This window comes from Myotis yumanensis, unplaced genomic scaffold (genome assembly GCF_028538775.1).
Source record: "Myotis yumanensis isolate MYYU_CA2020_CCGP unplaced genomic scaffold, mMyoYum1.0.hap1 SCAF_2, whole genome shotgun sequence".
Lineage (NCBI taxonomy): Eukaryota > Metazoa > Chordata > Mammalia > Chiroptera > Vespertilionidae > Myotis > Myotis yumanensis.
In genome coordinates, this window is record NW_027223753.1 from 25954435 (window position 1) to 25982308 (window position 27874).

General features: G+C 40.3%; 1 protein-coding gene across 7 annotated transcripts in view; it reads left to right on the forward strand.

Moving 5' to 3' along the window:
- The window catches only part of MACF1 (microtubule actin crosslinking factor 1), a 342009-nt gene that overhangs the window by 199567 nt on the left and 114568 nt on the right, over nt 1-27874 (forward strand). For 5 of the 7 annotated variants that reach the window (XM_070404781.1, XM_070404779.1, XM_070404782.1 and 2 more), the window contains 13 exons: nt 1833-1940; nt 2132-2230; nt 3942-4094; nt 4392-4480; nt 7942-8077; nt 11826-17243; nt 17911-18060; nt 19343-19558; nt 19636-19785; nt 22011-22244; nt 24481-24630; nt 25463-25696; nt 27001-27204. In XM_070404781.1, coding sequence (XP_070260882.1) covers nt 1833-1940; nt 2132-2230; nt 3942-4094; nt 4392-4480; nt 7942-8077; nt 11826-17243; nt 17911-18060; nt 19343-19558; nt 19636-19785; nt 22011-22244; nt 24481-24630; nt 25463-25696; nt 27001-27204 — 7341 coding nt within the window. The remainder of the gene's footprint in view (nt 1-1832; nt 1941-2131; nt 2231-3941; nt 4095-4391; nt 4481-7941; nt 8078-11825; nt 17244-17910; nt 18061-19342; nt 19559-19635; nt 19786-22010; nt 22245-24480; nt 24631-25462; nt 25697-27000; nt 27205-27874) is intronic. The other 2 variants (XM_070404783.1, XM_070404784.1) reach the window with 1 other exon arrangement.

Sequence of the window (27874 nt, forward strand, 5' to 3'; positions counted from 1 at the left end):
ATACTTCATGTCACAGAATTTCAGACACCACCTATTATGTGCACTATCAAAAAAGAAGAAACTCTGCCACATATGCAAATGCCATTGATTGTAAACATATTCTACTAGTAATTCTGGAGCTACAAAAATGGGGGGGAATTTGTGCCTTACAATAGATGAAGCATAGTCAATTGAATCATATCATTCTCCTGCTCAAAACTTCCCAAAGGCTTTATCTCACACTCATAATAAAATTTTAAACTCTTGTGTAGTTTATGAGGCCATATCTGATCTGCCCCCCCCCCATTTCTCTGATAACATCTTTACATAAAAATGACCTGCGGTTATTATATATGTATTTGTTTATTGTGTGTCTTCTCACTAGGATGTAAGTTCCAGGGGAGGGGCAGAGTTTTCCCTGGCTTGTTTTCCACTATGTGTGTAGCACTCGGAACAACGGCGGGCACGTAGTAGATGCGCAACAGATAGTTTTTGAATGAATGCATTTCTTCAGTTAATAGCAGAAGACTTGGTGTCACAAAGATTTGCGTTCACATCCTAGCTTCACCATTTTCAGGCTTTAGAGCACTTCGCCTCTCTGATTACCTGTTGCAATATGTACACAGTGGGAACAGTAACAACCCCACCGAGTGATTGTAATTATTAAATGGGATAATGTATGCATAGGACCATGCTGCAAACGTAAAATACATTCAGTAAATGGTAGCACGTGCTTATATTATCATTGCTATTTTATTATTACTACTACTATTCTTTTTCTTTAGGTCGCTTAAGGAACTCATTTCATGTTTTCCTCCTGCCTTCTGTTTTCTAAGTATTCTAGGCAAAAGGAACTGCATAATCAAAGGCACAGAAGAATGAACATACAATGATTATACGAGGAGATAGGGAATATTCTGGTTTAGCTAGGAGGAGGCTGGGCCCAGCCTTAGAAAGACCTTGTTCAGTTCTTTGACTTTACTTTCTATTCTTGCTACTCAAAATGTGGCCTTTGAACCAGGAGCAACTTGTTAGAAATGCAGAATCTTCAACCTCCCAAATCAGAATCTGCATTTTAACAAGATTCCCAGATGATTTGTATGCATGTTGATATTTGAGAAATTTTTGCTCTTGAAAACTTTTAAGCAGAGGAACAAAGTGGTCATCTTCATTTTAGAAAAGTTACTCTGGTGGAGACTAACTAAGAAGCTCTTGTACTTGTCTTGTGAGAGATGAAGAGGGCCTGACTAGGGCATCACTCTCAGGATTACAGGGGACGTGGCAAGAGCATGGCCATATGAGTAGAGCATTGGTTTAGGGATTCTAATCTTGACTTTGTTGCTCACCCACTAGTTAATTAGGGAAATTCACTTCCTGTCTCTGGGCCTCAGTTGCCCACGCATGAAAAGGATGGTCAGCAAACAAACTGCAAACTCCGAGGTCAGCAGCTGTAACCCACAGGCTAAAGCGAGCCTGTGCACCTATTTTCATATGTCCCATAAGAGGTGGCTTTAAAAAAAAACGGGGGCAAATAATACTTTGTGACACATGAAATTTACAGGAACTTCATTCAGCTGTCAGTGTCCATAGGAAAAGTTGTATTCTAATACAGCCATAGTCTTTCATTTACATATTATCTATGGCTGCTTTCATTTACGGTGGCAGATTTGAGTAACTGTGACAGAGATAGCATGGCCCAGTAGTGTCCATCTGGCCCTTTACAGGAAAACTTTCTAACCTGCAGTTTAAAAGATCACGAAAATGCCTTCAGGTAATGAAATATGTGATTTCTGTTGCATGGTGTGTGTGAGCTATAAAGCCCTATGTAAACAGTGAAATTTCTTCCTCCTCAGGACTACGAATTGCAACTAATGACATACAAGGCCTTTGTGGAATCACAGCAGAAATCCCCCGGCAAGCGCCGTCGCATGCTTTCCTCTTCGGATGCCATCACGCAAGAGGTGAAAGGGTGGGGAAAGGACATGTACCGCTGTCTTTTCTTCAGGGGATTCCTTGTCTGGGCCTTGCAGTTTGATTTACAGCTCACCTTTCTGCTGAGCATGTGACTTCATGAAAACTTCCTCTTATTTTCAACTATTTAAATTTATATTGCTGGTGGATCATTCATCTAAATTGTTTTTTTGAACCATAGTTCATGGACTTAAGGACTCGCTATACAGCATTGGTGACCTTAACAACTCAGCACGTAAAATATATCAGTGATGCGCTCCAGCGGCTGGAAGAGGAGGAGGTAAGGATAGTTGGGTCCTAAATCATCTTGAAAATGGAATTTAAAACCCTGTGCCTCAGCCCTAGCCGGTTTGGCTCAGGACCAAGCATTGGCCTGCAGACTGAAGGGTCCTGGGTTTGATTCTGGTCAAGGGCACATGCCCGGATTGCAGCCTTGATCCCCCAGCAGGGGGCATGCAGGAGACAGCGAATCAGTGATTCTCTCTTATCATTGATGTTTCACTCTCTCTCCCTCTCCCTTCCTCTCTGAAATAAAAATATATATATTTAAAGACAACAAAAACCCCCCAAAACCTGTGCCTCATCTGTCAAAATGTGAAGTGCGCACACAGCCAATTTTCTTAATTCATAGTAGTTGTGTTCTGTGAGGTTGCTGAAAACACTGCGTTAGTGAATACTGTACTCTTTGCAGCTGGAGCAATATAGGGTTAGGTTGCTACAAGCCTCTGCTTACAACATTTTTGTCCACAGAAAATGCATAAACTTGTGTTATGTGTGTTTTTCTTTAAAAACACCTGACTTAATATATTTTGTTGATTCACTGACATTGAACTCATGGCCAAGAGCACTATAACTCACTCCTGAACAAGACTTATATAACACACATTATCTCCATAACGCACATCACAGCCTTCCTGTGCTTAGGAACACAAGACGTGAGCACCTCACCACTGCATTTGGGTCCATTTTAAACAGCGAAACCGCCATCAGAAAACACAAAAATAAGAAAACCCTGGCACTCGACAGACACTTGTTTACAGTATAAAAGCTGGATCAAGGCGACAGAGTGTCACCTTATTCTACCCCGACTGGGAACATTGGGCACCTGAAATATTTTGCAGCCACTCTGTGCATGTCTGGGAATGACTGTGAAAATGCACAAATATTGATTTGGGGTTATAAATAAATTTTAGAGAGTAGATAAATATGGAATCTGTGAATAATTATGAGGATTGACTATATTATGTCCAACATCCCCACTTCCAAGTACCTTTAGTATGGAAATATTATAAGTATGAAGGAATGATGTGAATAAAAGTCATAAATAAAGCATGATTTAGAAAAGGGAAATATTGGAAACATCCAGATTCTATACATGAAATGCTATGAAGCTGTTAAAAATAATGAAATAGGTTTACATGCAGTGACAAAGGAAGATAATTAAAATATATTATTTGGGGGGAAAACAGTTTAGAATACTATATATAATTATGGTTTTATAATTTAAAAAATCTATGTCTTTGTAAAATAAATTTCCACATATCCAACTACTCTTATAAAAAGAAATGCTTTTGGAAACATTAACAATAGCAATTTTTGCCTATGTAAATTAGCAAAATATGTCCTTTATGTCAATATCTACCTCACTTAATCTCTGTAGACTTTAATCTCCTTACCTGTAATTTTAAGAATTATGAAAAGAAGTAAGCTGCTATATGTGAAGGGCTTTTTAAAATCACTAATTATTGAATATCCATCATATATAAAACAATGTGCTTTTTAAGAAAGGTGCTAACCTGGATATAATGAACTTATATCCCATAGTTAGGCACCTGTGAGCAGTGCTCTAGGCTGGGTAAATTACATTTAATTGGGGATTATTTTAACTGCTTACTGATTTAGTAACTCTCGTGTCTCTATTTTAGGAAATCTGAACTTAGGCCAGTCTAATAAGATGAACCAACATACTGATTTTCTATTTCCTGTTCTAGAAAGTGGTAGAAGAGGAAAAACAGGAACACGTGGAGAAGGTGAAAGAACTTTTGGGCTGGGTGTCTACCCTAGCAAGGAATACACAAAGCAAAGCTACCTCATCCCAGACCAAAGAATTGACAGACATTGAAAAAGCTATTTTAGAACAACAGGTAAGTAGAAGGTCTATCTTATTCCTCCTGGATACAATAATATATGATAATGCACTAGGTGGTTTAATACAAGTCACATATGGGCCACCCAGGAGGGATTGTTATCTCAGTAAATGTTAACTTATGAAGTTATCTTATTTATATTTCTACCTTTTTTTTTTAATCAGCTCTACATAGACCAGTATAATCTGAGCTAAGCTGTTTGCACGTTGGATTTTTAAAAAGTTACTTCAAATAATCTTTGATTCTTTAATTTTTTTAGGTTCTGAAGCTTTTCTCTTTATTTCTACTAAATAGGTTCTGGCGGAGGAGCTGACAACCAAGAGAGAACAAGTCTCTGAGGCCATTAAAACTTCACAGATCTTCTTGGCCAAGCATGGTCATAAGTAGGTATTAGATGAGAGATTATGGCACACCTAGGAGACCAGATCTACCTGCCTAAACCTTAGGGTCATGATGAGAATTCAGGCTGGAGAATTCAGGGCAGCAAAATTCAGATGATGAAGAGCTTTGTAGTTCATGCTGAGGAATTTGCATTTTACCTTGTTGGCTCTGTGGAGGGATCATGAACATGATTGGATTTTGTTGGAAAAGGTTTCTAGAACAGTTTGATAGAGAATGTGTTGATCTCAGGCAAGCAGAGAGGTCTGAGCGACCAGTTAAGAGGTTGTTCTGATAATATAGGCAAGATATGATGGGGGATGTAAAGAAGACAGAGATTCTAAAGAGATTAAGAATGATGAATTTATAATATAGAGTTTGGTGACCAACAAAAATGATCAGATATAACTCTGGTTTCTGGCTTAAGCCATTGGGTGTATGGTGATGCCACTCACCAAGAGAGGTATCACAGGAGAAGTTATGGATTGAGGGAGAAGAGGGCAGCTTTAGTTTCAGATGTTAGGAACGTGAAGACCCCACAGGACATCTGAATGGAAGTGCCTAGTATGTATTAGGAAGCACCTAACACATTAAGTTATCCAATGGGCAACTGCATATGTAAATTTAGAATTAATAAGAGAAGTCTAAAGTGATGGAGATTTGAGTCATCGGCATAGTAGAAACCATAAAAGTGGATTAGCTTACAAGGGCTCAGGGGCTTCTCAATGCTTCTCGCCCTGTAAAGGAAGCCTTAGAGAAGTAAAAGGAAAATGATGAGTTATTATCTCAGAACCCAAGAGAGAACAGAATCCTAAAAAGAAGGGAGTGGTGAGAAGTCAAGAAAGGTCAAGACTGAGACCCGTCTATTAAATTTGGCAAGTTGGAAGTTTTTGGTGACTCTGGTGAAAAGTTGGGGGATAATGTAAGATTTTAGTGTAGTGGAGAGCACTTGAAGTGAGGAAGGTAGTGATAATGAAATTAGACACTCTTTTTTAAAAATGTATTTTTGTTTTGGAGAGGAAGGGAGAGGGAGAGATTGAAACATCAATGATGAGAGAGAATCATTGATCAGCTGCCTCCTGCACGCCCCCTACTGGGGATTGAGCCCACAACCTGGGCATGTGCCCTTGACTAGAGTCGAGCCCGGGACCCTTCAGTCCACAGGCTGAGCCAAACCAGCCTGACATTAGACACTCTTTAAAGAAGCTTGGCCATAGGAAAGGAAAGAAATAATAAAGCAGAAATAATTAGAGTAGAATATAATCAATAAAGAGTTTTGTTTTCCTAAGAGATCAGCGGGGCTTAACTGTGTTTATGGACTGTGTCTCAAGGACGTAGAGGGGGAAAGATTGAAGTACTAGGAAAGAGATGCCAGAGGATGTGAGAGAGGATAAGATTCATCACTGGGTGGAAAGCACACCTTAGACAGAGGTTGAGACAGCTTTTCTTCTGAAATCTGAGAAAAAGATTAAGAAAGGTGTGAATAAAAAATTAAAAATTAAATAAAAAGGGAGCATTTGAGATCTTTCTCTCCCTGACGTATGTCACCAGTTGGGTTCAAATAAACTCATAAAAATTCTAAAAAAAGGAAAGAAAGATGTGAATATAGGTTAATATGCCAGGAGTGAAGCTAGAAAGTGAGAGAATTAGTGCCCAGTGGTCTGTATGTTGTCTTTGAAATAGGTAGAGAGCCCAGCCAGTGTGGCTCAGTAGTTGAGTGTCGACCTATGAACGAGGAAGTCATGGTTCAATTCCCGGTCAGAGCACATGCCCAGGTTGTGGGCTCAATCCCCGGTGCGGGTTGTGCAGGAGGCAGCCACCGATCAATGATTCTCTTTCATCACTGATGTTTCTATCTCTTTCTCTTCCTCTCTGAAATCAATAAAAACAAGTTTTTGTTTTCCGTCCTCACCAGAGGATATTTTTCCATCGATTTTTAAAGAGATTGGAAGAGAGAGGGAAAGACAGATAGAAATATTGATGTGAGAGAAATGCATTGATAGGTTGCCTCCTGCACACGCCCTGACCAGGGCCCGGACCGGGTAGGAGTCTGCAACCAAAGTATGTGCCCTTGACTGGAATCGAACCTGGGACCCTTTAGTCTGCAGGCCAAAGCTCTATAACTGAGCCAAACTGGCTAGGGCTAAAAAAATTTTTTTAAAAAAAGAAATAGGTAGAGAGGTTATTTGCCGAAAGTTAGAGTAGTGTTGAGGGGAAAGAAGGAAGGATTAACTCAGACTGCACTGAAGTCCAGTGGAGGTCAGAGCCCAGTAGGATCTCTTCTTCATGGCTGTGGGATTTCTCTCTCACTGGTTATACTTAGCAGCCCGCACATGGGAGCAGAGTTTGATTGATCTGGGGCTGGAGTTTTATCAGATTAATGAGCGTGTAAGGAACTGATGGAGATGATGACTGTGGGGTCTGGAAAAGAGGAGAAACTAAATATAATAGGATTGATTAAGAGAAAATGGAACATCAAGGAAGACTTGGGAAATCTCAGTAAGTTGGTGGATAGTTGTAATATAAATCACAGCGTTCATTCTCAAAAACATAATGTAGAATGAGAAAGGGGACTTGCAAAATTTACCCGATTCAAATAGTGATTGCCTCTGGGGAGGAAGGGAAAGTAATGGGGTTGGTGACACATACACATTGGACTTTATATCTGTAATGTTTTATTTCTAAGAAAAAGATCTAAAGCAAACCTGGTAAAATTTGGTAAAGCTGGATAGTTGGATAATGAGTAAATGAGAATTTGTTTAAAATATTTCAATTTTAGCCGAGACCGGTTTGGCTCAGTGGATAGAGCGTCGGCCTGCGGACTGGGGGGTACCAGGTTCGATTCCGGTCAAGGGCATGTACCTGGGTTGCGGGCACATCCCCAGTGGGAGATGTGCAGGAGGCAGCTGATCGATGTTTCTCTCTCATCGATGTTTCTAGCTCTCTATCTCTCTCCCTTCCTCTCTGTGGAGAATCAATAAAATATATTTAAAAAAAAATATTTCAATTTTAAAAGCGGTATAGGAGTAAAGAAAGAAAACTGGAAAGGTAGGGGTATAATTAGGAGCTATAATCAGATAGTAGATTCTTAAAGTTTAAAATTTCAGAAGTGGAAGAATTTTAGATAACAGCAGGGTCCAAATTTGCCCTTTATGGATGGGGCTGAAGTGGAGTGGAGGCCATTGGGATTGAGAAAATTGCAGGACTACAAGCTTAGGGTGTTATAGACAATTGGTGACATGATCATTGACATCATCAAGAATCATGACTTGATTTGAGATAAACGGGAAAACTATGAGTTAGAAGCCAAAGTGTTCAATGAGTATGGAGTTCTGACCAGATGATCCACAGTTAGCAGTGACCAAGAAGAATACCATCCAAGGTGGAGAAGTGATGATTGTGAAGCCATAGATGTGAGTTGGAGGAAGGCTTTTCTCTAAAAGAGCTTTAATGCTTCATCTTCCAGACTCTCAGAAAAAGAGAAGGAACAGATATCTGAGCAATTGAACGCCCTGAATAAGACTTACCATGACCTGTGTGATGGTTCAGCAAACCAGCTTCACCAGCTTCGGAGCCAGCTGGCTCAGCAGACAGAACAAAAGGTACTTTCAATTTTACTCTCCAAATGTTGGGAGGGTACCTTTTGAATGGTGTGAAAGTATCCTTGCTGATTGAAAGTCATGATCACTAGCTTTCCATGACCAATGTGACTTAATTTTTTAACCTCACCGTAGCAGCCATTTGTCTTGTGTTTCTTACCTGGGGTTCCATGATGTGTTGGTCAGTCAAAACTCTGGAAGGCATTTATGGCTAACTCTTTAGATGTGGTTCACCATTTTTGTTGTCTTCCATTTTGCAGTCAAGGAGAACATAACTTTTATGTCACCGAGCAATAAGATTATTCCTTTGTGGCATTGTTACTCAAAAGTCAATAGCCAAGAGTTCTGAATATTGGGAAAAAAAGATCATGAACCTCTTTCCCTCATACTTTTTTTCATATGTACTAAATGAATAAGAAATGTTTATCTTCAAAGCAAATTGGTGGATTAGCTGCACTGACTGAGACGCTGGTTCCCCTTACCCATGGTCATCCCATCATGTGACATCTTTACCAGTTCCCACTCATGTTCATTTCCTGGACCATATGGAAGTTGTTAAGTTCTTGCTGGTTGTCCTGAGTTCTTCCTGGATACTTGTGTATATGTAAACTTACCATATTATATACATGTGTCTCTGGGATATATATATGTGTGTTTGCCTGCTTATTTCCTATGTTGTGAAGCAATGGCCAACTTACGTGGGGCAGGCCAAAATTAAAAATCATGTGGTAACCAAATTTAGTCTAGATGATGCTCAAAATGATATTCAGATAAATATTCTTTGGCTCTGGTCCTTGGATATGAAATTTGTGCAGCAGGACTAGAGTTGTAAAGACCATAAGACAGAACCAGCTATGATTTATTTGAGAATAGATTTTCAAAAAGAAGTGCTGGTTTAGCATTCTCTGTGTAAGGTAGCCCACTTCTAATGGCTTGTTGCTTCACCATATAAGGGTGTATGTGAAAAGTTTTAACAATTGCTTGCTGAGAACATCCAGTTCTCATTTTGAAAGGTTAAAAAAAAAGGGAGAAAATAAAGAGACAAGCTGCTGAGCACCACTACATTGAGCATGATGTGTCCCTGTTACCGTTTGTGTGTTTCATGTGAAGTATTGTTCTGATTAACTGACATCCTTGCTTACAAGTTTCACTAACCCTTTGGAGTTTAAGCACAAATGCACAAAGGGAAAAGAGGACGACCTGTTTGGGGTTCTTTTTTGCAAAAAAAAACAAACAAAAGTCGCATGCTGGATGCTAACACCAAGCTTACACTGTGTGTGCGATACGGCTGAGCTGCTCCGTAAGGCTCTCTCTCTTATCTGCCCAAGGCGTGCCCTGCAACTCTGGTAAGTAGAAGCCTTTTATGTTTTCTCTTCTTCTTTCCCTCTTCTGCTTGTTTAGGTCAGGATGCCCATGTTTGGTGGGACTAAAATGGATTTCTCTGCATATTTCCCAGCTCAGTGCTTCCTGCCTGTCCTCCACTTATGAGGGTGTTGGAAGGAACAGTGTGTAGTCTTTTCTCTTAGGCTAGACTCCAGGCATTTCTTCAGTATTAGCTTTCTGAGACTCTGTGAATCTCACAGAAGAAATTAGAAGTTCACAAAAGAACATTTTCCTTTGTCATATTTTCTGCTTCTGAATAGTTTTACATGGATTTTCTCTAAGTTTTTTCATATATCTCAAAAGAGTCATATGGCTGTGTGATTTCTCTTTTGCTCTCTATAGAACAGATACCTAATAGATTTGCATAGCATACATTTACCTTATACAAGTTAAACTCTATATTCTGGGTCAGAAAACAAAGGGTGTATATTGATTAATATATTTTAAATAGTATGGAGAATTTGTCAGTTATTTCATTATTTGAACAAATATAGTGATATGGAGAAATGAACCAAATTGGTTTCCTCATTGCTATCCATTCAGTATCTCTTATAGTGTGCAATTAAACAAGCTTGAAATCCTCAGTGAATGTTTTTAAAATCTGGGGGAAATAGGTTAGTGAGTTTAAGGGTTTTCTTACTATTTATCAATGTTTATTTATTCATGAAATGTTTATTGGACTGCTGGTACTCTTCCTAGACACTGAATGGGCAAAGTACCTATTCCTCTGGTGCTGCTTCTCATGGAGACAGCAATGAAATGTGTTATTTAGGTGTCAGGGAAGTGGTTGGCAATTGTTTCAACAAGATCCTCTATGGATAAGTTAAAGAGTTAAATAAGGATCAGAAATTAATACTGACCAAAGAAGGACAAATAAAACTATCCATAGAAAATGAAGATAATGAACATGAACAAGAAGAACTAGAAAATTGAAGAATAGTAAAAGGGATGAAGTGTTGTAAGTGGTAAAACACTTGAGTAATTTAATTTTTGAATACCATCATCTATAATAATAAAATCATAATATGCTAATTAGACCGGACAGCTGAATGACCTTCTGGACAAAGCTGGGGCTGTGAGGGCCGAGCCCCTTGCACGAATTTCGTGCATCAGGCCTCTAGTTTCATGATAAAAGGCTTCAAAATAAGAATTCTTAAGGAGCTGCTTTTAGGCTTTTTTCTTTTTTGCAAGGGTAAATTAGACAATATGTAAGAATTACCTTATTCACTCACCTCAGAACCTGATTCCTTTGGAAGATGTGACTCTACTGTACTTACCCTTCATACTCTTCTGGATTCAACTGGGAAGGAAGTATAATACCCCAAGATTCAGAGTCAGACTTTGATTTGATTCTAGAACTCACTAGTTTTGTGACCTTGAACACGTTACCTAACTTCTCTGTGCCTCATTTTCTTATCTCTAAACTAAAGGTTAAAATAATTGTTTTCTTAGGATTGTTGTGAGGCTTAAATATTAGTACTCAGTAAATATATTAAGTGCCCAACAATTGGTAGTTGTAATCGTGGTGGTTACTACCCATTCTAGCCTGGACTAGAAGAAAAGTTACTAGTAGTTCCAACAGCAAAGGTCCCAAGTCTGTTCTTTCCTTGACTTGCTCATTTCAATACCTAGAGCTAATTTAACTCAGCCATTGCCTTGGCAAGTGCTAGTATTAACCACCAAGAGTATGACTGCCCCAGTTGTTAAGCAGCTGCTTGAGTAAAATACACAGGATCCTTTATTGAGATATACAACTGTTGTGTGGATATTGGGATGCTTAAATCTCTCTTCTAGTCCTGTGGACTGGTCCTGCTGAACTCATCAGCAGGAAAATACTACTTCAAGAAGCTTCTACAACACTGAGAAGTTGTTATATGGGGTTGAATTCTCATTTTTGGGAACTGGTATGTGTCTTAAGAACCTTTGTGGTGAGTTAGTCCTAGAAATAGCTGTCCTGTCACTTTCGCTGCTTGCTACTTTGTAGAGCTTGTCACTCAGATATGCTTAATGCTGTCATCCCTCAAGTAATCTGTGAACTTCTTCTGCCCATGTAAAACATTCTGCAGTTTAGACAAATTCTTTTTTAGCATTAACTCTGTCAGGCTTCAGAATATTTCCTACACTTTGGGGCCCTTCCCAGGCTGGGTATTTCTTGTGGTCAGAATTTGATATACAGGGTGAGGCAAAAGTAGGTTTACAGTTCATGTGGATAATAATACAGTAAGCGATAATACAAGAATAAATTGTTTCGCATACTCAGAACTATACACCTACTTTTGCCCTACCCTGTAGTATCATTCTTTGAATAGCTCCTTTCAACACTTGTGCTTCTCTAATTTAGTTTTCTTTTTCATTTTTTTTCTTTCAGGGTTGCAGAGCAGTTGCTGGGGTGATTGACCTAGGCACGGTGGAGATATTTCCCATCTTCAGAGCCATGCAAAAGGGCCTCATTGACCAGGACACAGGCCTGGTGCTCCTGGAATCCCAGGTTATCATGTCTGGCCTCATTGCCCCTGAGACCAGTGAAAAGCTCTCTCTGGAGGAGGGCCTGGCCAGAAACCTCATTAATCACCAGATGTACCAGCAGCTCCAGGAGCTACAGGATACGCTGTCCTTAATAAGCAGGCTTAGTGAGAGCAAAGGCCCTCTTTCTGTAGTGGAAGCAATTGAGAAGAAAATTGTCAGTGAGAGAGTTGGACTGAAAATCTTAGAAGCTCACCTGGCAACCGGAGGCTTCAGTCTCCCCCCTAATGAGAACTTTATTAACCTAGAGGAGGCTTTTCATCAAGGCCTCATCTCTGAATGGCTTCTCTCAGAGTTAGAGGTTCACCTGAGATCATCCAAGAATTTGATAGACCCCAACACAGCCGAGAAAGTCGGTTTGCTGGACTTGATGCAGAGATGTATTGTCCACCAAGAATCAGGGTTGAAATTGCTGCCTGTCAAGCAATTGGCAGGAGGGATGGTGAGCTTGAAATCAGGCCGGAAGGTTAGCATTTTCCGTGCAGTTCAGGAAGGCCTAATAGATAGGCCGGTCACTGTCCGGCTGCTAGAAGCTCAGCTTTTTGCTGGTGGCATAGTAGACCCAAGAACAGGACACAGACTTACAGTGGAAGAGGCTGTAAGACATAATTTGATTGACCAAGATATGGCCTGTGCTATTCTCATAAGGCAGCTTCAGACAGGAGGTATCATAGACACTGTCACGGGGCATAGGCTGACGATAGATGAAGCAGTGAGCAGTGACCTAGTAGCTGCTAAGATTGCCCTCGTGATTCTGGAGTCCCTTTGGTCATTCATGGGGTTGCTATGGCCTGAATCTGGAGAGATCCTCCCAATGACAGATGCCCTGGAACAAGGTATTGTGTCTAGTGAGCTAGCTCATAAAATCCTTAGTGAACGACAGCATATTAAAGCTCTGTTTCTACCAGCAACCACAGAGATTTGGTCCTGGAATAAGGCAATAGAAAATGGTATATTGGACAAAGATCTCGCCAATAACTTAAAATCAGTTTGCATACCTGATGTGATGCCCCACATGCAATTAGCAGATTCTTCAGAACAAAGCAAATTGAACATTAATCCTGGAGCATCAGGTCTGTCGAGCAGCAAGGGCCAAACTGAGGGCATGGCAAGCCACAGCGATACGCTGTTGTTCCAGCTGATGACTCACAGCTACATTAATGTGCGGAATGGACAGAGGGTGCTCCTGCTAGACAATGAGCTGATAGAAACACTAACAGCAAACGGTGAATATCAAGCAAATCCTCTAGAAGTGTTTGGAATTGGACATCAGAAACCAGAAACTTCCAGGGAATTAGAAGAATCGGTGAATGTGGAAATAACAGAAACTTTCTGTGATAGGCTGACTGTGCGGTCACGTGAATTCCACTCTTCTCAGAACAAAGAATATCCCAATCAAGCAAATTGCATGGAAGCAGAAGGCAAAAAAACCATTATAGTAACAGAAGGTTCCCCTACAGAGAACCCTGAAAAAGACCTATTTGTAGGAGAACAAAAAGTGAGAAATCCAAACATTGATACTTTGAAGGTTAGAGGTCAAGTTAAATCAGAGTTAAAATGGCAGTTAGTAGGTACCCAAAAGGAAGATCTAACAGAAGTGTCTACCAGAGAAAATATCAGCAGAGGATTTCTCCTTATAGTACCCTCTGAGGAAACAGAAGATGTGACCACGGTGGTAGAAAAAGATCCTGTTTCTAATGAAACACCAAATGAAGAATGGCAGACTCTCAGAAATGCTTCCTTTATATGTCAGAAAGAACAAGCAAACCCACTTGAAACTGAACATATTCCAGGTAAAACTGGAAGACCTCTCATAAAATCCCAAAGCAAGAAGTCACAATTTCAGGTAGAGAAAACTCTAGATTTAGACTCAGAACTCAAGTCTGAAAATGACATGAATGTTCATTCTCTGGACAAAGGAAGTAAGGATGACCATAAACAAAGTCCAGAAGAACAAAACATTATAGGTGGTAGTATGATGATGTTAGAAAAAACAGATGAGGCAGATCATGGTAGTGAAACTTCCTTGTCATGCAGTCCTCCTTCAGAATTGCTTGAAGAAGCTACCTTAAACAGATTATCTACACAATTACTCGATGGTGGTATCTTTCATGAACAAACAGGTCAACAGCTGTTACTGAATGAAGCAATAGCCAGAGGTATCGTGCCCAGTCACACTGCTGTGAAACTTATGGGAAAGCTGAACATGTTTCGGGGCTTCTTTGACTCTCAGACTTGCGAATCTTTGACAACTGAAGAAGTCATTGATGAAGGTCTGATGGATGAGAAATTGCTGCATAATGTCCTCATGGCAGACAAAGCTATTAGTGGTGTCTTAGACCCACGTACCCACACACTCTGTTCTGTGAAGGAAGCGGTTGCAGTTGGACTACTTGACACACAGACAGCCACCAGAATTTTAGAGGGGCAGGTGGTGACTGGTGGAATCATTGACCTGAAACGAGGCAAAAAGGTTTCGGTGACTTTGGCCTTAAATCTTGGCTTGGTGGACAGTGCTGACCAGACTGAGCTTATAAATCTGGAAAAAGCTTCCAAAGGCAAAGATACTGAAAAAACAGTTAGGGAGAGATTAATTAGCTTACAAATGGAAACAACTGGAATTATGGACCCTGATAGCAAGGCCCCTTTAACAGTTATGCAGTCCATTGACAGAGGACTTCTGGAGAGAGAGGAGGCCATTCAGTTGTTGACTAAACAGGTGGTAGATGGAGGTATCATTCACCATATATCTGGGATGAGACTTTCTGTTGATAATGCCTTTAAACATGGCATCATTGATGAAGATTTAGCCAAGCAACTCAAAAAAGTTGAGAACTTAAGTCTCCATCAGTTTTTTCATCCTGAAACAAAGGAAACTATTTCCCTCTCTGAAGCTATAAAATTAGATCTTGTTAACCCAGACTTGAAAGGAGAAATCCAAGAAATTCAGGCATTGACTGAAAGCTTTGTGGATCTCATTTCTGGCCGGGGATTGACCTTGGCAGAAGCTGAAAAAGAAGGATTATTAACTAATAAAGCAACATTGTCTTCAGGATTGATGCATAGGATTGTAGATCCTGAGAATCACAGAATTGTTCCCTATTCAGAATTGGTAAAGAAATGTAAGATTGATATTGAATCTGGACAGAGATATCTAGAAGTAATTCCTTTCTCAGACATTAAAGATGGAGTGAGTGACAAAGTTCTTACATTGTCTCAAGCAACTCAGCTGGGAAAAGTAGACTTTGCATCAACACTGAAAGTTCTAGAAGCTCAGGCAAATACTGGAGGAATCATAGATACTGCTACAGGACAAGGACTGACATTGGCATCAGTTTTGAAACAGAAATTGGTGGATGAAAACATGGTCAGAACTATTGCATCTCATCAGGTACTAAATGGAGGAATCATTGACATATTTAATGATCAAAGAGTGACTGTAAAGGAAGCTATTGAGAAAGGATTTATTAGCCCTGAACTGGCAACTTTGATCCAAATAGATACTTTAGAGTCCAGTGATCAGGGATCTCAGATTGAAAAGCAAGATGGAATTGAAGTATGTGAATTGAAGAAGGAATTTCTAAGGAAGGAAATGTTAATTGCTTGTAATCAGACTGCAGAAATGAGTTGTGGTAAAGAAGAAAATGGAAAATTGTTTCAAATTGGAAGTCAGTCTGCACAAGAAAAGGTTAAAAGGAGAATTTCTGGTGAGGAGCAGGCAACAAAGGGCAGGGAAATTTCATTGAAAGAATTCGAGTGTAAGGATCAAGATAAGAAGAGAGCTTCTTCAGATGCTAAAGAGTCTGTCAGTATAATAATTCCTAGTGATTGTAAAGGCAAATCATTGGGCCAAGGTTCAGTGACATGCCCTCATTCAGAAGTTTGTGATTCTAAACTCAAAGAGGTGACTAGTACCAACATGGAAAAAAATACAAATGAAGAGCAGGAAAAAGTAGTGTCACAAATAGAAATTCTTTCTCATATGAAACAGTCTGCAGCAGACTTAGTTAATAAAAAAATAAGGGAAAACCAAAGAGAAATTATTTCAGAAGCACAAGAATCAAATTGTGAAACTTCAGGCAAATTTCTGAGTGAGCAGGTTATTCAGAAACCAACAAATACTAGGGAGAAAAGGAAGAGAGAGAAGAAGAAGGTGATAGTTATAGGAGACAGTGTCAAAACATGCAAACCAACAGTTCTTTCAGAAGTAAAGTTGAACCAAGAAACTGCCATTAGAAGTGACCATGACTCTAGTATAAAGAGTCAACCAGTGGAAATGGCCATAATTGAAAGAGGGAAAGAAGCTGATGGAGAGGTGCGATTTTCTATTCTATGTAAAGCTGAGGACCCTTGTTCCCCAATGATACCCAAAGGAGTTTCCATAAGAAATCAAGATGCTTCAACATTTTTCAACTCTAATCAGGTCAATGAAAGAGAAGTCAAAAATTTAAGCCTCTCTTTAACTGTAAAACCAGAAGAAAATTTATCACAAGAAATTACAAGAGAGGCTCAGAGTGAAGCATTCTCTTCTATGACCCCAAGACCATTGCACTACCAGGAATCAGTTGGAAAAGCCCAAGTTGCAGACACGTCCCAAATTTCCAAATCAGACAAGTCTTTCCAAGGAACCACCAGACAGGAGACCAACTATCGTGCAGATTCCTGTATTACTTCTAAGACTAAGGAAACCAAAGATCTGATCTTGTCATCTAATGAACATGAAGAAAAATCATACCAAGAAGTACCTTTTGACTCAACAAAAGCTCTTAAATTGGAAGAAATTGTAGATTCTAGAGTAGACCCAAAAGAAGTCAAAAAGGACTTTCATCATCAGGATAGCAAAAGTGATAGTGAACTTTATGGGATTCTTGAATCTAAAATGGTAGCAACTAAGGAAATAACTGGAGAGAAATTTCTAGAAATGTCAAACCCTATAGTTACAGGTGCAGAAGCAGGGTCCTTTGAAGGTATAGTGACTCAGGGAGTTCCCAGAGTCTTGGTGTCCCTTATTCCAGAGGAATTGTTCAAAGATGTATCTCAAAAAGAGAGTACCGAGCAACAGGGTGCCACCATGAGTCCTGCTATTCCAGAGGCCAGTGAGGAAAAGACAGTGCCCCTCATATACCCTACAATGAAGGTGGATGAGGAGACACCACCAGAAGAGCTCAGAGAAAGTCCTGGAAGTGAACAAACTCCCTTCCTGACTGCACCGAGGGGAAAGGGAAATGAAGGTGTAAGCACGGAGCCCTCCAGAGCAACTAAAGTAAGTTTCCCAGTGTTGCATTGTGTGTGTGTGTGTGTGTGTGTGTGTGTGTGTGTGTGTATTTTTTTTAAAGATATAACTGGTTTAATGATAAAACTCTTGACTGGATACTGAGTTTACAGATGAATAATTATATGCATGCATATACTTCAGGGCATTAGATAATTCTATAAAGTATAACTTAGTTTGGGGAGTATTTGAGATCTTGCTTTCCAGAAACTGTCATCAGTTTGGCTCAAACTCTTATAAAAATTCAAAAAAAAAGTATAACTTAATTTACCATTATTTGTTTTTAACACAGTTGTTGGAAACTTAGGCAGTGGCTCAAATGTTTTCCTGAAATTTGCAAGGGTTTTAATGTAGAAACTAACATTGAAGCTACTTTGAAATACTGGGGTGATGCTGTCTAAAGTTAGAATAAGTTTTGGAAATTTTGCTAAAAGGATGCTTACAGATTGATAATTATGAGCTTCTGCTCCTGGAGGAAGTTAATAAAATCACTTTTTTCTCTATTGATTTGAGAAGACATAGACAAAATAGCCTGTTATTTCATCCCACCCTAAGTGTAATGAAAATTTCTATTTATCAATAAGATCCAGCCTGCTTTAAAAAGCGGGCTTAAAGGAGAATGTCAGGCCTGAGTGAGTTTTCTTTTTTGGCTTCACAGAATATATTTAACCGGCGACTCTGTCTAGAGCATGATGAGAAGCTGGTATCCTATCTGTCTCTATTACGAGACATTGAAATGAGGACCAAACAGATTCAACCTGTGGAGCGTAGCCTGGCAGAGCTACAGGATCTGCGATGTCAGGCCAAGGTAGGTTCCCAGAGACTTCCTTTCTCCAGGCCCACCAACTTGGAGGAAGTAGACTATTATGGAAGAAAAAACATGTTCAACACACCATGATTTAAAGGACAAAAAATAGATCAGAAAGGTGTAACTGGAGACCTCTGACTGGGAAATACTGGTTCACAGAAACTACAACAGAAGAGACTACAGAAGAGACTCAAGGGAGTAGTCTGCAGTGTTAACTACAGTAGGGAGACCAAGTATAGTGAGGGCAAAAGGGGGATTAGCACCTGAAAGTCACTAGTGAACTTGATAGGAGTGGTTTCAGTGGAGTGGTTTGGTGGGCTATAAACTAGGTTGCAGTGAGAATAGATGGGAGATTGGAAGGTGGGGACAATCAATGTACGTCGTTCTTTCCAGAAGCTTGGAAGTGCAGGCAAGGCAGGAGGTAGGACACTGGCTGGAGGAGATGGACTGAAAGAAGAATGTTTTGAGTAGATTTCGGGGGCTGAGGAGAAAGAAGAAAAGGAGAACTTGAAGTTAGAGGAGAGAGGAAGTGATCACTGATGGAGTGAGGTTCCTGAGGACATAGACTTAGACAGCCTTGAGAGGAAGGAAGAGTAGCTTTCACCAAACCTGGCGGTTAAGAGTCGTCACAGGATTGGAGACACAATGAGGGCAGAGATTGTAGAGGTTTACCAGATCTCTCAATATCAAAGTATGACCTTGGGTAGGGTGGCTGAAGGGGAAGTAGGAGGATGCCCAGAAGAGCTATCTAGCTTTCCACACCTTAACAGTATTTCGGGCTTCTCTACTGAAGATTAGAATACTGTAAACTAGCTGAGTAGGAAGGCTGGCTTGGGTTATTTTTATGCTCTTTGGTTCTGCCCCCTTGGAATTTAGAGGGGGAGTTGTCCTTTTTGATTGACTTATTTTACATAATATTAATAAGACAATGACATTCTCAGAGAGGCAGCAAGCTGTAGCGGACCCAGCATTGCCCTGAGTCAGAACACCCGAATCCAAGTCCTGGCTCTATTGCTTACTGTCTGGCTAACCTCAGACACAATTTTACATTTAAGTGCTGAGGCATCTCTTCTGTAAATCCAGAATTATAATATCCACACAGCCTACCTCAAGCATTAGTGATTGTGAGAACCAAATAAACTATGGACTATATATCAAAACACCTTAGAAGCCCCGAAGCCTTTATAGGCATGAGGTGTGAGAAAAATGTCTTCACAGCTGATTCCGACATAGCAAGATTTCTAGTCTTGATTTTGGAGGGAACTTTATTTTATCCCCTCAGGTGTTAGACAAGGAGCTAAAGCATCTGTCCACCTTGGTGAGTCAGGAATTGGAGTGTGTGAGTCAGATCATCAGCAGCCAGCCTCAAGAAGTCCCTGCTCAACTGCTGAAGGCTCTGGAGAAGGATGCCAAGAATCTTCAAAAGTCCCTCCACTCCGTGAGTGACAGCTGGAGTTCCAGACTACTCCAGCTGCAGAATGCTGTGGAAGTAAAAAAGGTAGTTTCTTGTTTTATTCACCAAGTCTGGGCAGGTTTGGAGACTTTTATCATCTAATTTGCCATTTATTTGTTTAGACTAGAGTGTTAAATCAGCACAAACAGCTACAAGACAAACTTCAGAATCTGCGAACCTGGGTTGGCGATACCATTCTCATTCTGAATAGCAAGGAATGCAGCAGTGAAACAGATGCCGACAGCCTGAATCAGTGTCTCCAACAATGTGAGGTAAAATTTGCGCCCATTCTCATCTTTTGTCCTTTGAGTTGTCAATTTTATTTTCCTGCCACAGAAACCAGTACTTACCTTTCTTGGAAAATTTGATTTTCCATTTCAGAGATAATAAAGTCTGCTATGTTTCGTTTTTTAGGTTATCATACCTCTGGCACTTCAGTCATTATGATTATTTTTCCTTTCAGCTATTCTCTGAGAGAGTCTGCAGAATGGCCTATTATTATCAATGGCCTCTTTATAACTGAGCATCTAATGTCTGTTCCCTGTTTCTGTTTTGCCCAAGATCTAATCCTATGCACACACATCAATTTCAGGAGAATTTTTGGTCAATGATCTAGATTGTGGCTTGGCAAACTTTCTATAAAGGACCAGATAGTAAATATTTTAGGTCTTGTAGGTCATACTCAAAATGGCCCATTTCTCTGGCATCCACTCAGCTCTGCCATTGAAACATGAAAGCAGCCATAGACAGTACATAAATGAATGGTCGTGGATGTGTTATAGTAAAACTTTATTTACAAAAATAATTGACAGGCACATTTGGCCAGCACTATAGATTGCCAACTCCTGATCTAGAGAGATGCTTTTCTTCTTGTTAAGCCCCAAATTAATTGGTACTTTTCATAAGTCAGTGAGAGAAAGATACAGGCTCTGAGATACATATGAGCCAGAGAATTTTCTCCTGAACATTGTTCCTTTGGGGGGGGGAGGGTGATGGTTATACTTAAGATACTATTAGATATTATTCACACAGGTTTTTCCATCCTTTGCTTAAACTCTTTAAAGTCAGAGCAGAGCCAGAGATGTCCCCTCCTTCTGTTCCACCCTCTCCCTTTTCCCTGGTCTTAAGAGAAGCAGACAAAGGTTTGTCCATGGTCAGGCTCCTTGTATACAACTTCATTCCTGTTTATCTTGCAAGAACTGACCTGCCTTCTTCTTTTATACCCTTTTATCCAAGATATCATTGGGGGAATGAGTAGCAGACTCTGGTTCACTGCAGGGTATTGTAAGAAGCAAGGGTGAGAAAAATTTCTATGACTTAGTATAAGATATATAAACATAGCATCTCATGCAGCATTGGTTCCTCCCCCCATTATAAGTTATATGAATTGTTTCATGGGAAGAGAGCCACAGTCTAAGCCTTGTTTTCTTAGTGATAGTTTCCCAGTCCATGTGTTGACAGTTGAAGGAAGCATGGTCTAATAATAAATAGCCAAGAAGCCCTCCCAGCCTGCTTTGCAGGCTTGCTGGCTGCTCTCAGTTTCAAAGTGATAGAGATAATAGATATCTTTTTTTTTAAATATATTTTATTGATTTTTTTACAGAGAGGAAGGGAGAGAGATAGAGAATTAGAAACGTCTATGAGAGAGAAACATCGACCAGCTGCCTCCTGCACACCCCCTACTGGGGATGTGCCCACAAGCAAGGTACATGCCCTTGCCCGGAATTGAACCTGGGACCCTTGAGTCCGAAGGCCGACGCTCTATCCACTGAGCCAAACCGGTCAGGGCGATAATAGATATCTTAATTATTTTTATTGCCATTGAAATATCCAGTGTAACAGCTGATGGCTACTACATTTTTGTGGGAAAATTGCATGCTTTTAATGGTCTGAAAATAGATAATTATAGTGTTTAGACACTTATTACTGCTTTAAGGGAGCAATGCAACTATTATATAAGAAAGACTGTAATCCTTCACAGTTGTAAAATGTATAAGCAACATTATTTACTGTAAAAATCATATTTTAATGAACCACAAATAAATTGGATATTTTTTCACTTCTGACCTACCAATAACTAACTGCTGGACAAATACAAATAAATTTTGAACCTAAGAAAATAAATTAGGCAGATATAGCTCAGACCAGAAATTGATGTTGTACTTTTCATACTTTTAAAAAAAAATTCAGAGATCTGAGATCAGTTCTGGTGTAGTTCTGTTAACGTAAATACATGAAAGCTTGCTGCATTTGGATGTCAGTGCATATTAAAAAAGGAAGCTGAATGGAAACTCGTGAGGAGTGTGGAGAGACCAGAAGTGCGGGAGACTTTCAGTGCTTATTTGGCTCTAGGAATGATCAGTGTCAGTTATAAAAATACAGAAAATTAGCCTCTCATTGATTATGTTGGTTTTTTTTAATTAAAACCAACAGTTTCTGCTTCAGTAGATAATTAGAAATTTTATTTCTTTTTCCCCCCTTTTTCTACTTGCCTTAGGATTTGAAACAGCCCATGGCTGAAAGGAAATCTCAGCTGGATGCCCTTGCGTTCGATGTCCAGTTCTTTCTCTCCGAGCATGCCCAGGACTTGTCCCCTCAGCAGAACCGGCAGATGCTGAGGCTTCTGAATGAACTGCAGGGGTCTTTCCAGGACCTTGTGGCGCACACTGCAGCTCAGATGAATGCCTTGCAGGGCCACCGTCAACAAGTGGAGCAGGCAGCCCTGGTCAAGGTCAGGCTGATCCAGCAGCTGGGCCCAGTTTGTCTTTTGGGATGTCCTGTGTTTGGGTTTTCTGGCCAGAATACATCTACCATGATTCCAGGAGCCTGCGTTTACCAATTTTGAAATTTCATGTCATTCAGGCCAGTTTACAGCAGGCAGCTGTTCTGGCTGTTTTTCTTGCCATGTTTTGGTTTTATGTATGCGTGTGAGAGAATACATGTGTTTACATGTGTATGCATGTGCAAATATTTTCTTTTTTATAAGATTCTCCCCTCACTGTGTCTCATTGTCTCTGACTTTCCAATGAAAATCACATCCCCAGCCCTCTTTTCTCCCTTAGCCTTCTTTTGAAGGCCGTTAAAAACATTTAGATACTCTGACTCTTGAGAAGAAGTGTTAAAGTCAGTTTTATTCTGGGCTTTTCAAATGATTAACTCTCAGATTCCTTGACAGCCTTCCAGCAGCTGACAAGGAAATGTTTATCAGAGTCATATTAATTTTTTAGGACCTCTAAAGCAGCAGTCGCCAACCTTTCAGACCTCGCAGACCACCCGTGGTCCGCGGACCACCCATTGGCGCCCGCTGCTCTAAAGTATCATTATTTTCCAGCATCTTTCTTCACACTGTCATGCCCGGTGCTTATTTTGGAAAACCATGTGTAGAAGCAGCGGTGATACATTTTTGGGGAAAAACTAACCACCCTACCACTTTTCATTGTGACCCTTTCTTGCAAAAGTTAACATTATTGTATTAATGGTAACAACCTTAGAATGCCAAGAATGATGCTTATACCATTTCTGCTCTTTGAATAATAAATTGGAATTCAGCAAGATGATATTAGAATTGTCGTTATCACCACCAGCAAATCCATCTCAGGATCTGCTTTATTAAATATTGTATAAAGTAGAATAGAGCTTTTGAGTCAGGCTTAAAGGAGTTTAGGTTAGTCCATTTTATATGCCCCCCATTACTGCTTAGTTGTTTCAACTCTATTACAATCTAAATAAAATACTAATGAAATAGTTTAGGTTACTTTTCAAATCTGAAAATTTGCACTGTCCTCACTTAGAAATGTATATAGCCTATGGACAGTTAGTGAAATGGCGTTGGTCTGAGCCATCTTAAGTAAGACACAGCCCAGATCCAGGGTAGGCCTCTGAGCTGCAACCGGTGCCACAACTGCATGTGAACATTCTCTCTGAGCACATAATTAATTCCACAATGTTTATTAACCTTGTAATTGTCGGAAATGTTCTGCTTCTCTATATTTGCCCTGAATGCATGTGTATGTCTGTGTGTTAACTTGTTTGCTTTGCTTTTTTCAGATTCAGTCTGCACCCATCCTAACCCATGAAGATCCCGTTTTACAGCTGAAGAGCTCTTAGGAGTTCTCTTGCAGAGCCCTTCCATTTGTCCTAAAGAGGGGAGAGAGGGCCAGTTTGGGCACCTGTTTGTAAGTGCAGGTGACTAAAATGCCATCAGAAGGTAGAAACTGGTGGAAAATGGTTTCAGAAGGATGGTCAGGAGGACACATCATGCTCAATTGCTCAGTCAGGTGCTTCCGTGTCAGGCAACTGAGATGAGATCTGGGATCAGGCACAGAAACATATTCCCTCCCTCCCCTTGGGCCTGGCTTTTCTCTTTGATATCAGTGTAGACAACTGAACGACAGCCAGTTGCTAATGTTGGGCACTTTCTTTCTCAAAATAGACAAGCCCCTCATTCCGATTTAAAGGGTGTCTACATTTGTGAGACGTTGAATTTATAAGTCTGCTAAATTATTAAGAAGCTCAATTAGATTATAAATTGTCCAGTTTCTTGATTTATTTTTCTTCTAGTACATCCTTATAATTTTCCATATTTTGACTAATAGGAATTGGTCAGAACCACTGGTTCTGGTAGAGGAATTGGTCAGAACCACTATTTATTATCATCTCTGGCTTTTAAGCATCTGGGCTCTTTGTTCCATTTCTAAGGATAATAACAGCAGTCTGGCAAAGGCGCTCCCAAACCAAACCTGGGAGCGTTCTCACCTGAAATTACCCCTCATTATAATCCAGACCATAGACCCAGATCAACAGATGAGGGGAGCTTTTTAAATATGATTCTGTGCTTTTTCCTGTTCTAGTCTCCCACCAACTTTTCCATCTTAAGCTATAACCTTGTTTTATATTTCAGGGAGTTACCTTGTTTTTGTAAAACGAGGATTATTAATTGTGTTTTGGCCCCTTTGCATTTTAATTAGACCTTGCAGAAACAACAAAATACTTGTCATGAGAAACTGGAGGATCTTTGCAGCTGGATAGGACAGGCGGAAAGAGCATTGGTAGGCCACCAAGGTAGAGCCTCCCAGCAGGATCTTTCTGCTTTGCAGAAGAACCAAAGTGACTTGAAGGTCAGTATAAGTTAATTCATTTATTTGCATTTTGTCAACAAATATTTATAAAGGCTTGCTTATGTGCCAGGCACGTGCTTAGTGTTAGCAACATAATGGTAAATAACCCTGCTCACATGATGCTTACAGTTTAGTGAAAGAGATGGATATTATAGATAATCACAAAAATGTACAAATAATTATTAACTATTATACATATAAAGGAAAAGTTACATGAGAACATATAACAGAGACTCAATCTAGTCTAGGATGTCAGAAAAGATTACCTTGAAGAAATGTCCCTTAACCTGAGAAATGAACGATGTGTAGGGGTTAAGGAATCCAGGAGTGGGAGATGGAAGAGAATATGCAGGCTGAGGCCTATGTGTCTGTCTTCAGGTGGGAATGGGATCGAGCACCACATATTCCAGAACTGAAAGAAAGCTAGTTCAATTGGGCTAAAAAGAACAAAAGGAAGATTAGGAATGATGAGGCTGGAGACTAGGCAGTACCCACATCTTGCTGGTTCTTACAGGCTACAGTAAGGATAAGGAGAGTAGGAAGGACTCAGCTAGAATCCTGCTGTCAACTCTTCTTTATAGAAGAATGATCTCTTCGAGGATAACTCATTACAAAATAAAAATCTCTGCTATTCACCATGTTTATGGGTCTCCTTTTTTGTCTTCACTAAATATTTTCTCAGAAATTTAAATTTAAATTTTGTTTAAAAAATTAAATGTTAGAGACATCCATCTGTTGCAGATATGTCAATCCTAGTCATTCCACCTTCGTCCTATGAGGTCTTAGGCATACTGAAGGTGAAGGCTCTGCCATCCCTGTTTTCATGTGTTAGGATTTACAGGACGACATTCAGAATCGTGCCGCCTCATTTGCCAGTGTTGTCAAAGACATTGAAGGGTTCCTGGAAGAGAACCAGACCAAGCTGAGCCCCCAGGAGTTGACAACTCTTCGGGAAAAACTTCATCAGGCGAAGGAGCAATATGAGGCTCTTCAGGCACGGACGCGGGTGGCCCAGAAGGAGCTAGAGGAAGTAGTGACCTCAGCCTTACAGCAGGAGACTGAAAAGGTAACCAGACTGCTGTGACCCTTGGTATTTTTCAAAAAAGAAAATATTGGCACCTACACAGATGAAAGGTGATGAGGAGGAACTGCCTTACACAGAGCATAGAGTCATGAAAAGGGGCTGTTTCAGGAACAGGTCTGTGAGCCAGTACTTTATTTTCATAAATATTCTGAAGAACTTTAAGTCGGGAACAATTGGTAGGAAGTTTATATTACAAAAAAAAAATAAAAAAATCTGGCATTCTGTGTATTTAGTATTCTGAATAATAGGAAAATGTCAGAAAGAATTTAGTGAGGAAGGGTGGTACCCTGGGGAGGAAAATGCAAATGGCATGTTTCTTACCTGAATCTAGACTGGTGATCCAGGAGTGTGGGGGGAGTATCCGGGGAGTCTCCAAGCTTTTTCACTGTAGTTTCAGGGGGATCATGGCACTGGGGTAAACCCACGAGAAGGTGAAGTCTCAAATGGCCTTCTGCACCCCACGTGGCACTGGCAGATTGAATTAGAATCCTTTGTCCAGCCATGGACTCCGATGCTAACAGGGAGGTAGAGAAAATAGAAATAAGTTACCTGAAGATGAAGTCTGAACTATGTGAATGTATCCCTTGGCATATCCTTTTTAATCAATTAAAATACTTGAGGAGTCATGAAATCGTTTCAGTACTCGGTGTTCTGTTTGGCAGAGGAAAGGATAGGAGAAGTCTGTATTTCCCTTAGGAAGACGCAGCCAGGTAATTGAGTATGGCTGTGTTATCTCTTACCCTGCCAAGCCAGTGTATCACTTTTGCATGCCTAGAAAGAATGCCGAGAGGCCTTGCTGGGGTGTCAGGATTAAATCACCTCTTAATAAAATAAGGGCCTTTAAATCCTAGAATCCCCCCCCCTTTTTTTTTAAATTGATTTTAGACAGGAAGGGAGAGAGAGAGAGAAACATCAATGTGAGAGAAACAGCAATTAGTTGCCTCCCGTGTGAACCCACAACTTAGGTATATGCCCGCACCAGGAATCGAACCCGTGACCCTGTGGTGCATGGGACAATGCTCCAACCAACTGAGCCACACTGGCCAAGGCTCTCCCTATCTTTTAAAGCAGTAAGATATACACAAAAATCTAGAAATTATTTTCAATAATTATTTTTTCAACAGATTTAGCTGCTCGTTCTTTTTTGTGGGTTCAAAGATTGACTATACCCAATCTTAGAGCTTCTCATTTTCTTTAGCATAAACATTTCCCTCTTGACTTCACCTGTAACCTATAATAGCTGAGTATCTAAGGCCTTCTCATTAGACTCCCTTTACTCCTTGCAGAGTAAAGCAGCAAAGGAACTGGCAGAGAACAGGAGTAAGATCGATGCTCTCTTGGATTGGGTGGCTTCAGTGGGGTCACCTGGTGGACAGATGGAGCAGCTGTCAGGAGCTAGCTTGGAGAAAGGCGCCTTGCATACCACTGACGGCCACATGGGCGTGAACCAGGCCTCAGAGAAACTGGACAAGCAGTATGAGAAGATGAAGGTGAGGATGTTGCTTGCCCTCACCGTGCTGGGGACTCCCTGAGCAAGTCACCAGTACCTCCTTGCTCCTGAATCCAGGGAGCACCTCTCAGTTCATATTCTTTGACGTCTCAGCAGCTTTGGCACTTGAAATACTCACATAGCACTACTTCACATAGCACTCCTCTGCCCTTGATAATCTGTATTCCTTTTCCCCAGGCACCATTTCACATACTGGTGTGCTTTTAACATAGTCCTAGACTTGCTCTCATCTTTCAAAATATACTTTCCTTTGGTAGTCTCATCCATTCATGATACTTCAATTACCGTTTGTACTAAATAATTGTATATATATGTTTGTCTCTAGCCCAAATGCTGTCCTGAGCTTCAAGCCATTATATGAATCTGTCTTTCTCTTGACAAGTTGGAATCACAAGCATCTCAAACTGAAAAATGGAATGCCTGTTCATTATAATACCCCTCTCCTGATCAAACACATTCTCCTTCCTGTATTAATTGCCTGAATTAGACACCATTCAAGCCTCCTTTCCCTGCCTCACTGTCCCATATCGAATCAGTCATCAAATGCCATGTTGCTTATATCTCTTTCACAGGCAGCCACACGTCTTCATCTCCGTTGAGATATTATTGTAGTTTGGACTTGTATTATTATAGTAGCTTCTATTGGTCTC